Source organism: Procambarus clarkii, chromosome 85 (assembly GCF_040958095.1).
Source record: "Procambarus clarkii isolate CNS0578487 chromosome 85, FALCON_Pclarkii_2.0, whole genome shotgun sequence".
Lineage (NCBI taxonomy): Eukaryota > Metazoa > Arthropoda > Malacostraca > Decapoda > Cambaridae > Procambarus > Procambarus clarkii.
Window position 1 is genome coordinate 18,828,208 of NC_091234.1, and position 11,709 is coordinate 18,839,916.

The 11,709-nt window shown below is 54.7% G+C and overlaps 1 protein-coding gene across 1 annotated transcript in view; it reads left to right on the plus strand.

Annotated features, from left to right (window-relative positions):
• The window catches only part of LOC138358721 (proline-rich protein 2-like), a 19,345-nt gene extending 8,338 nt beyond the window's left edge, over nt 1-11,007 (plus strand). Inside the window, exons 2-3 of the mRNA XM_069316884.1 lie at nt 7,151-7,269; nt 9,597-11,007. Coding sequence (XP_069172985.1) covers nt 7,151-7,269; nt 9,597-11,007 — 1,530 coding nt within the window. The remainder of the gene's footprint in view (nt 1-7,150; nt 7,270-9,596) is intronic.
• The last annotated feature ends 702 nt before the right edge of the window (nt 11,008-11,709 follow it).

Sequence of the window (11,709 nt, forward strand, 5' to 3'; positions counted from 1 at the left end):
TGTTGTCAACTGTTTCATTACATCCTCTGCTGTCACCTCTATATCCGATAGTCTTTCATCTTGGGTAATCTCTTCTAACAATGGGAGCTGCTCAGGCTCGGTTGTGAACACTCCATGGAATTTTGCATTCAGTACCTCGCAGATTTCCTTGTCGCTTTCTGTATATGCCCCTTCTGTTTTCCTCAGTCTTGTCACTTGGTCATTTACCGACATCTTCCTTCTTATATGGCTATGTAGTAATTTTGGTTGCTTTTTCGCTTTGACTGCAATATCGTTCTCATAATTCCTTTCCGACACTCGTCTTATGTTAATGTAATCATTCCTAGCTCTGTTACATCTAATCCTGTTGTCCTCTGTCCTTTGTCTTCTGTACTTCCTCCACTCCCTCCTGCTTCTCACCTTTGCTTCCTGACACTGTCTATTAAACCATGGGTTATTATATTCCCTCCTGCTTTTTTCCTTTATTGTTGGAATAAATCTATCTTCAGCCTCCTTGCATTTCAATATGACTTGGTTCATCATACCTTGCACTGTTTTTCCTCTAAGTTCTTCCTCCCACTGCACTTCTCCCAGGTAGTCCCTTATCCTTCTGTAGTCCCCTTTTCTGTAATCAAGTCTCCTTTCCCGGACCTCTTGTCCTTTGGTCACAATTTTAAGCTCCATCATGTAGTCAAAGACTAGGACACAATGGTCACTAGCTCCTAGTGGTATTTCATGTTCCAACTGCTCGATGTCTTCTACATTCTGAGTGATAATGAGATCTAATAGGCTGGGCGTATCCCCTCCTCTTTCCCTAGTATCTTCTTTCACATGCTGTGTTAGGAAATTCCTGTCAATAACGTCTACCAGCTTCGCTCCCCAGGTCTCCTCCCCGCCATGGGGATTCCTCGTTTCCCAATTTATCTCTCCGTGATTTAGGTCCCCCATGACCAGCAGCTTCGCTCTCATTCTATGCGCTAAAGTTGCTGCCCTCTGCAGTTCATCCATACATGTCTTGTTGCTGTCCTCGTACTCCTGCCTGGGCCTTCTACTGTTTGGTGGGGGATTGTAGAGTATCAAGATTACAATCTTCTTCCCATCCACTGTCAGAGTTCCATGTATGAAGCTTGTGCTTTCATTGGTACCCGGATTTTCCAGCTCATCAAACTTCCATTTCCGCTTTATTAGTAGTGCCACTCCTCCTCCCTGTCTCTGTGTCCTTTCTTTTCTTATCACCTGGTACCCCTCTGGAAAGATTGCATCCGAGATCATGCCATTTATTTTAGTTTCCACTATTGCCACTATGTCTGGGTCTGCCTCACTAACTCTTTCTTTTATCTCTTCTGCTTTATTGGCTACCCCATCAGCATTGGTGTACCAAACCTTGAGACTCTTCTTGGAAACTCGGGTGTCAGAGTTCCCCCTTTCACCAGGGGTCTGGGGGGAAACTGTGGGGTGTCTGGGGGGCAAGTGGGGGCTGTGGGGGTGAGTGGGGGGGTGCTAGGGGGGTGCCTGGGAGTGCCTGGTAGGCGAATGGGGTCTGGGCATCTAGGGGGGTAGGAAGGGCATAATGGGTCTGAAAGTTAGGGGTCTGAATAGCATAGGGGGGTTGAGAAATAGAGTGAGACTGAGAGTCAGATAGAGGTTGAGAGGTTGGGGGGAAGAGGGATACTGAGGGCGGAGAGCTGAGATGAGAATGGAGCATGGGTGCTGGGAGTGGAAGAGAGGGTATATTAGTTAGGGGGGAATCGGGGGTAGGTGGGGTTTTGGGGTAGAAGAGGGGAAGAGGGAGATGGGGGAAGGTGTTAGGGGGTCACAAGGTGAGGGGGTTAAATGTGGGCTGGAGGTGCATAGGAGGGGTGAGGGTTGGGTGGGGTTTGGGGGTGAGTGGAAGAGGGGTGCAGTGGAAGCTGGGATGGAGTAGATGGAATTGAAGTCAATGGGGTAGAAGGGGCAGGGGAGTGGGAAGGGGTATTTGGGGAGGGGGGATGGGAAGGTGGGTTTGGGGAGGGCATGGCTTGACCCACTGGGGTCGCTGACAAGTGTGATGTAGCAGGGGCAGGGGAATCGTTGTGGAGGTGCAAATGTGGAAGGGACAGGGGGGTTGTGGGAGGCTGAGGCAGGGGGGATGTATAGGAGGGCTGAGTTGGGGAGGATGCGACCTGGGAGGTGACCTGGGAGGTGCCCTGGGAGGTGACCTGGGATGTGACCTGGGAGGTGAGACTATTTCGGTGTCGTTGTTGCCATCTATTTTTGTGGGCTGTTTGCTCATCTTTCGTCATAAATCTCTCTATAAACACATTGTAATGGGTTTCACTTCCTCTGAGTAAATGCTTGCTCCTCATTATGTACTCCACTGCCTCCTCATTGGAGAATTGCACCAGAACAGGTCTATTCTTGGTACAATTGTAAGGTCCAACCCGTCGATTGATATCCACCTCGCGTTCTGCCATCTCTGCTCCAATACACCTCAATATCTCGTGCAATTCGTATTTTTCTGTTTCTATTCTCTCTTGTCTTGTTGGTGCCCTAGATTCGAATAATCCGTGTATTATAATAGACCGTCTCCTCAGTAATTCATTGTCATGCTGGTAGCCTGTCCCCTGGGGATTCCCCATCCCAACCGCAGTCACTAACCCATCCCCCATTACTCCTCTATCCTTAGCCATGCTGCTAATCCTTCCTAATTCGTTTGTGATACCAGCACATTCCCTCTCCCAGTCCTCTCTTCCCTTCCTAATCTCTTCCTGAACATAGAGCATAAATTCTTGTTTCTGCCTCTCTACCGCATCCTGTATTTGCTGAAATACCTCACTTTTAATCCCCTGGATTAGATCCTCCAACCAATCACTCCTTCTCTCTACAAATTTCCCTATTAATTTGTCTATAAATCTGTCCTCCTCCTCATCCCTGCTGGTGATTGACCTTGAACCCCTTCTAGTCATTGCAGTAACAATCCAGCCAAAAAGGCGCTCCTCAATACCTTGCACAATCTGCCAACACAATAGGTGAGTGAATCTCCAATCGTCGTCCCACGTGGTGATAGAAGGGTTGCTGCGAGGTGAGGTCACGCGGTCAGAGGTCGGTGATGTCTGCTGCTTCCACACTGCACAATATTTCCTCACTATTTTGAATTACGCTAATTAAACTGTTTTTCTTCACTACCTTATGGCTCTGGTCAAAACCCAAGGTTTTTTCATTCACTTGTACATTCACTTATAGTCTTTTTCACTTCGAAGTTGCCTGATTACCCCTCCCACTCCACTAGTGACCCAGGAGCTCCCAACCCAACGTCCACCCAACACGATGGTCACAAGACAAGTGTGTGTGTGTGTGTGTGTGTGTGTGTGTGTGTGTGTGTGTGTGTGTGTGTGTGTGTGTGTGTGTGTGTGTGTGTGTGTGTGTGTGTGTGTGTGTGAGTGAGACACACGAGGAAAGAGGTGTGGTCGTGGGGCTCCCTCTCCCAGGTAAAGTAGTTTACACCTGGCCACGATACAATTAGTGTCGCACCTGTTCTTAATTAACGTTGTGAAGACAGGTGGGTGACCCGCTGCCCACGTCCCCCACCTCTCACCCCCCACCCCCACAGTGTGACCTCTCACCCCCACCCCCCTACCCCCACACAGGGGGGGGGGAGACCCCCTAATGCTTGCATTATTCACTTGTAATTCCAGAGTCTTTTACAGCAAGAGCGACTCACCCAGCGGCATATATGCTCAGTGTTTAACAGTGTGTACTGGTGGGTGGTAGGCCGGTGTGTACTGGTGGGTGGTAGGCGGGTGTGTACTGGTGGGTGGTAGGCCAGTGTGTACTGGTGGGTGGTAGGCCGGTGTGTACTGGTGGGTGGTAGGCGGGTGTGTACTGGTGGGTGGTAGGCCGGTGTGTACTGGTGGGTGGTAGACCAGTGTGTACTGGTGGGTGGTAGGCGGGTGTGTACTGGTGGGTGGTAGGCCGGTGTGTACTGGTGGGTGGTAGACCAGTGTGTACTGGTGGGTGGTAGGCGGGTGTGTACTGGTGGGTGGTAGGCAGGTGTGTACTGGTGGGTGGTAGGCCGGTGTGTACTGGTGGGTGGTAGACCAGTGTGTACTGGTGGGTGGTAGGCGGGTGTGTACTGGTGGGTGGTAGGTGGGTGTGTACTGGTGGGTGGTAGGCCAGTGTGTACTGGTGGGTGGTAGACCAGTGTGTACTGGTGGGTGGTAGGCGGGTGTGTACTGGTGGGTGGTAGGCGGGTGTGTACTGGTGGGTGGTAGGCCGGTGTGTACTGGTGGGTGGTAGACCAGTGTGTACTGGTGGGTGGTAGGCGGGTGTGTACTGGTGGGTGGTAGGCGGGTGTGTACTGGTGGGTGGTAGGCCAGTGTGTACTGGTGGGTGGTAGGCGGGTGTGTACTGGTGGGTGGTAGGCGGGTGTGTACTGGTGGGTGGTAGGCCGGTGTGTACTGGTGGGTGGTAGGCGGGTGTGTACTGGTGGGTGGTAGGCGGGTGTGTACTGGTGGGTGGTAGGCCAGTGTGTACTGGTGGGTGGTAGACCAGTGTGTACTGGTGGGTGGTAGGCGGGTGTGTACTGGTGGGTGGTAGGCGGGTGTGTACTGGTGGGTGGTAGGCCGGTGTGTACTGGTGGGTGGTAGACGGGTGTGTACTGGTGGGTGGTAGGTGGGTGTGTACTGGTGGGTGGTAGGCGGGTGTGTACTGGTGGGTGGTAGACCGGTGTGTACTGGTGGGTGGTAGGCGGGTGTGTACTGGTGGGTGGTAGGCGGGTGTGTACTGGTGGGTGGTAGGCGGGTGTGTACTGGTGGGTGGTAGGCGGGTGTGTACTGGTGGGTGGTAGGCGGGTGTGTACTGGTGGGGTAGGCCAGTGTGTACTGGTGGGTGGTAGACCAGTGTGTACTGGTGGGTGGTAGGCCAGTGTGTACTGGTGGGTGGTAGGCGGGTGTGTACTGGTGGGTGTGTACTGGTGGGTGGTAGGCCAGTGTGTACTGGTGGGTGGTAGGCGGGTGTGTACTGGTGGGTGGTAGGCCGGTGTGTACTGGTGGGTGGTAGGCGGGTGTGTACTGGTGGGTGGTAGGCCAGTGTGTACTGGTGGGTGGTAGGCCAGTGTGTACTGGTGGGTGGTAGACCAGTGTGTACTGGTGGGCGGTACACCAGTGTGTACTGGTGGGTTGTAGGCCAGTGTGTACTGGTGGGTGGTAGGCCAGTGTGTACTGGTGGGTGGTAGGCGGGTGTGTACTGGTGGGTGGTAGACCAGTGTGTACTGGTGGGTGGTAGACCAGTGTGTACTGGTGGGTGGTAGACCAGTGTGTACTGGTGGGTGGTAGGCGGGTGTGTACTGGTGGGTGGTAGACCAGTGTGTACTGGCGGGTGGTAGGCGGGTGTGTACTGGTGGGTGGTAGACCAGTGTGTACTGGTGGGTGGTAGACCAGTGTGTACTGGTGGGTGGTAGGCGGGTGTGTACTGGTGGGTGGTAGACCAGTGTGTACTGGTGGGTGGTAGACCAGTGTGTACTGGCGGGTGGTAGACCAGTGTGTACTGGTGTGAGGTAGACCAGTGTGTACTGGTGGGTGGTAGACCAGTGTGTACTGGTGGGTGGTAGACCAGTGTGTACTGGTGGGTGGTAGACCAGTGTGTACTGGTGGGTGGTAGGCCAGTGTGTACTGGTGGGTGGTAGACCAGTGTGTACTGGTGGGTGGTAGACCAGTGTGTACTGGTGGGTGGTAGACCAGTGTGTACTGGTGGGTGGTAGGCGGGTGTGTACTGGTGGGTGGTAGACCAGTGTGTACTGGCGGGTGGTAGGCGGGTGTGTACTGGTGGGTGGTAGACCAGTGTGTACTGGTGGGTGGTAGACCAGTGTGTACTGGTGGGTGGTAGGCGGGTGTGTACTGGTGGGTGGTAGACCAGTGTGTACTGGTGGGTGGTAGACCAGTGTGTACTGGCGGGTGGTAGACCAGTGTGTACTGGTGTGAGGTAGACCAGTGTGTACTGGCGGGCGGTACACCAGTGTGTACTGGTGTGAGGTAGACCAGTGTGTACTGGTGGGTGGTAGACCAGTGTGTACTGGTGTGAGGTAGACCAGTGTGTACTGGTGGGTGGTAGACCAGTGTGTACTGGTGTGAGGTAGACCAGTGTGTACTGGTGGGTGGTAGACCAGTGTGTACTGGTGTGAGGTAGGCCAGTGTGTACTGGTGGGTGGTAGGCCAGTGTGTACTGGTGGGTGGTAGGCCAGTGTGTACTGGTGGGTGGTAGACCAGTGTGTACTGGTGTGAGGTAGACCAGTGTGTACTGGCGGGCGGTACACCAGTGTGTACTGGTGTGAGGTAGACCAGTGTGTACTGGTGGGTGGTAGGCGGGTGTGTACTGGTGGGTGGTAGACCAGTGTGTACTGGTGGGTGGTAGGCGGGTGTGTACTGGTGGGTGGTAGGCCAGTGTGTACTGGTGGGTGGTAGGCCAGTGTGTACTGGTGGGTGGTAGACCAGTGTGTACTGGTGTGAGGTAGACCAGTGTGTACTGGCGGGCGGTACACCAGTGTGTACTGGTGTGAGGTAGACCAGTGTGTACTGGTGGGTGGTAGACCAGTGTGTACTGGTGTGAGGTAGACCAGTGTGTACTGGCGGGCGGTACACCAGTGTGTACTGGTGAGGTAGACCAGTGTGTACTGGTGGGTTGTAGACCAGTGTGTACTGGTGGGTTGTAAACCAGTGTGTACTGGTGGGTGGTAGACCAGTGTGTACTGGTGGGTGGTAGACCAGTGTGTACTGGGGGAGGTAGAGGCAGCAGAGATGAGCTACTCACTAGGGGAAAAGGATTACATTGTGTACCAACTAAATAATTCCTGTCATTACCTCTGGCATCTCCCGAGCGCCAGATTAAATATAAACTCAACAGAAGTGAAGCCTGGGATGTTAATTATGTGATAGCAAGGTGTTATCGTGTGATAGCATGGTGTTATTCGTGTGATAGCATGGTGTTAATCGTGTGATAGCATGGTGTTAATCATGTGATAGCATGGTGTTAATTGTGTGATAGCAAGGTGTTAATCGTGTGATAGCATGGTGTTAATCATGTGATAGCATGGTGTTAATTGTGTGATAGCAAGGTGTTAATCGTGTGATAGCATGGTGTTATTCGTGTGATAGCATGGTGTTAATTATGTGATAACATGGTGTTAATCGTGTGATAGCATGGTGTTAATCATGTGATAACACTAACACTCCCATGTGTTTCCACTCCCACAAAGTTCCAGCTCATGCGCTATGGAAAAAATGAAAATATAAAAACGGAAACCACGTACAAACTCAGGCAAATCATAACATAGAACGAAAAGGCAATGTAAAGGATCTGGGTGTACTCATGTCGGAAGACCTTACCTTTAAAGAACACAATAAAGTAGCCGTCACAACTGCAAGAAAAATGACAGGTTGGATAACAAGAACTTTTCACACTAGAGATGCTATACCGATGATGATACTCTTCAAGACGCTAGTGCTCTCTAGAGTAGAGTACTGCTGCACAATGACAGCACCTTTCAAAGCTGGAGAAATTGCTGACCTGGAGAGCGTGCAGAGATCCTTTACTGCTAGAATCCACTCAGTAAAACATCTAAACTACTGGGACCGACTAAAGAGCCTAAATCTGTAATCTCTTGAGAGCAGGCGGGATTGATACATAATAATTTATACGTGGAAAATATTAGAGGGGCTGGTCCCAAACCTGCACACAGAAATAACATCACATGAGACCAGAAGACATGGCAGGATGTGCAGAATACCCCCGTTGAAGAGCAGAGGTGCAACAGGTACTCTGAGAGAGAACTATCAACATCAGAGGCCCGAGACTGTTCAACACGCTTCCACTACACATAAGGGACATAACTGGCCGACCCCTCACAGTGTTCAAGAGAGAACTATCAACATCAGAGGCCCGAGACTGTTCAACACGCTTCCACTACACATAAGGGACATAACTGGCCGACCCCTCACAGTGTTCAAGAGAGAACTATCAACATCAGAGGCCCGAGACTGTTCAACACGCTTCCACTACACATAAGGGACATAACTGGCCGACCCCTCACAGTGTTCAAGAGAGAACTATCAACATCAGAGGCCCGAGACTGTTCAACACGCTTCCACTACACATAAGGGACATAACTGGCCGACCCCTCAGTGTTCAAGAGAGAACTATCAACATCAGAGGCCCGAGACTGTTCAACACGCTTCCACTACACATAAGGGACATAACTGGCCGACCCTCACAGTGTTCAAGAGAGAACTATCAACATCAGAGGCCCGAGACTGTTCAACACGCTTCCACTACACATAAGGGACATAACTGGCCGACCCCTCAGTGTTCAAGAGAGAACTATCAACATCAGAGGCCCGAGACTGTTCAACACGCTTCCACTACACATAAGGGACATAACTGGCCGACCCCTCACAGTGTTCAAGAGAGAACTATCAACATCAGAGGCCCGAGACTGTTCAACACGCTTCCACTACACATAAGGGACATAACTGGCCGACCCCTCACAGTGTTCAAGAGAGAACTATCAACATCAGAGGCCCGAGACTGTTCAACACGCTTCCACTACACATAAGGGACATAACTGGCCGACCCCTCACAGTGTTCAAGAGAGAACTATCCAATCACCGTCCAGGGAGCTTCTTGGGATTACTTAACAACCTTCTGAATCAAACATAACCAGTATAAAGGCATTGTTACATGCCGACCTGATCCTCACATTTTGCACGCACTCCAGTAATCTCTCTAAAAACTCAATTAGCAAAAAATAAAGCGTTCAACAGCTTCAGTCCGTACGTTTCAGGAGCCAGATTCACGAAGCAGTTACGCAAGCACTTACGAACGTGTACATCTTTCCTCAATCTTTGGCGGCTTTGGTTACATTTATTAAACAGTTTACAAGCATGAAAACTTGCCAATCAATTGTTGTTATTGTTATAAACAGCCTCCTGGTGCTTCCGAGCTCATTAACTGTTTAATAATTGTAAACAAAGCCGCCAAAGATTGAGAAAAGATGGACAGGTTCGTAAGTGCTGTGGCGCCAAATTGCACCTGTGGCGCCAACTAGCACCTGTGGCATCAACTTGCACCTGTGGCGCCAACTAGCACCTGTGGCATCAACTTGCACCTGTGGCGCCAACTTGCACCTGTGGCGCCAACTTGCACCTGTGGCGCCAACTTGCACCTGTGGCACCAACTTACACCTGTGGCGCCAGCTAGCGCCTGTCACCTTGTGATAACTTTGTCCAACAGGCTGTAGCTTGGCGCGGCCCGCAGGCCCACTACAGCCTGGTTGGTCAGCCACCTCTTGCAAAAACTTGTCTAAATGCTTCTTGAAGACATCCACCTTTATTCCAGCAATATTTTGAATGCTTTCTGGGAGGATATTGAACAGCCGTGTTCAATATCATTGCTGCACATACCTCTCTATATATCAATAATACATCTTCCCGATATCTCTCTCTTGTATATAGTTACTTTTTGCACATACAACCTTGTGTGTATAGGTTGTCAGACATGTTGCAAGGTGTGATTTGTGTATTTTATACTTGCTGGTGGTTTTGTTGTATAATACATCGGAGAAGAGCAGTGATAACCCATTCTGGCAGCTGGCCAGCACCAGGCAGCTCTCTGACGCCGCCAGGAGCCTGGGGAGCCCCGGGGGGCCGGACGCCTGCCTCCCCCGGCCCTCAGCCAACTCCAACGGGGCCGGACGCCTGCCCCCCGGGGCTCAGCCAGCACCGACGGGGCCGGACGCTTGCCCCCCAGCCCTCAGCCAGCACCGACGGGGCCGGACTCCAGCCCCCCGGCCCTCAGCCAGCACCGACGGGGCCGGACGCCTGCCCCCCGGCCCTCAGCCAGCTCCGACGGGGCCGGACGCCTGCCCCCGGCCCTCAGCCAGCTCCGACGGGGCCGGACTCCAGCCCCCCGGCCCTCAGCCAGCACCGACGGGGCCGGACGCCTGCCCCCCGGCCCTCAGCCAGCACCGACGGGGCCGGACGCCTGCCCCCCGGCCCTCAGCCAGCACCGACGGGGCCGGACTCCAGCCCCCCGGCCCTCAGCCAGCACCGACGGGGCCGGACGCCTGCCCCCGGCCCTCAGCCAGCACCGACGGGGCCGGACGCCTGCCCCCGGCCCTCAGCCAGCACCGACGGGGCCGGACGCCTGCCCCCCGGCCCTCAGCCAGCTCCGACGGGGCCGGACGCCTGCCCCCCGGCCCTCAGCCAGCACCGACGGGGCCGGACGCCTGCCCCCCGGCCCTCAGCCAGCACCGACGGGGCCGGACGCCTGCCCCCCGGCCCTCAGCCAGCACCGACGGGGCCGGACGCCTGCCCCCGGCCCTCAGCCAGCACCGACGGGGCCGGACGCCTGCCCCCGGCCCTCAGCCAGCACCGACGGGGCCGGACGCCTGCCCCCCGGCCCTCAGCCAGCTCCGACGGGGCCGGACGCCTGCCCCCCGGCCCTCAGCCAGCACCGACGGGGCCGGACGCTTGCCCCCCAGCCCTCAGCCAGCACCGACGGGGCCGGACTCCAGCCCCCCGGCCCTCAGCCAGCACCGACGGGGCCGGACGCCTGCCCCCCGGCCCTCAGCCAGCTCCGACGGGGCCGGACGCCTGCCCCCCGGCCCTCAGCCAGCTCCGACGGGGCCGGACGCCTGCCCCCGGCCCTCAGCCAGCTCCGACGGGGCCGGACGCCTGCCCCCGGCCCTCAGCCAGCTCCGACGGGGCCGGACGCCTGCCCCCGGCCCTCAGCCAGCTCCGACGGGGCCGGACGCCTGCCCCCCGGCCCTCAGCCAGCTCCGACGGGGCCGGACGCCTGCCCCCCGGCCCTCAGCCAGCTCCGACGGGGCCGGACGCCCGCCCTCCGGCCCTCAGCCAGCTCCGACGGGGCCGGACGCCCGCCCTCCGGCCCTCAGCCAGCTCCGACGGGGCCGGACGCCTGCCCCCCGGCCCTCAGCCAGCTCCGACGGGGCCGGACGCCCGCCCTCCGGCCCTCAGCCAGCTCGACGGGGCACCATAACTAATGTCATTTCACCAATGCGATAATTTACACCAGTTAAAGGGAGCTGTTGCTAGGTAGTATTTACCTCAAACTGAACTTTCCTTTTGGACGTGTAACTAAACATCCCCTGAGCCAGGGGAGGGGAAAGTGAGGGGTAACAACAGGCCGTAACAGTCCCCTCGTTATGTCGTCCCCTGACCCCATTAGGAGAACAGCTTGGGCATTCTCTGATGGTAGTAATCTTGTGGCATTTTTTCACCTTTTTCAAAGCTATTCTCGTGCGTAACGAAGTTCAGAAGGATCTTCGCTTTAGTTCAACAAAGCTATGTTGTGTGTTAGTTACTCACATGCTGCTGATGTGGGTCGGTTGATGTGTAGATTAATATTATTATTATTATTATTACAGCAATAATAATTTAGAGCCGCGAGGAGCCCATAGTACAGGCACTCTCCGGGTGTAGAGCCACTAGGGGCCCCGAGTACAAGCACTCTCCGGGTGTGGAGCCACTAGGGGGCCCGAGTACAAGCACTCTCCGGGTGTGGAGCCACTAGGGGCCCCGAGTACAAGCACTCTCCGGGTGTGGAGCCACTAGGGGCCCCGAGTACAAGCACTCTCCGGGTGTGGGGCCACTAGGGGGCCCCGAGTACAAGCACTCTCCAGGTGTAGAGCCACTAGGGGCCCCGAGTACAAGCACTCTCCGGTTGTGGAGCCACTAGGGG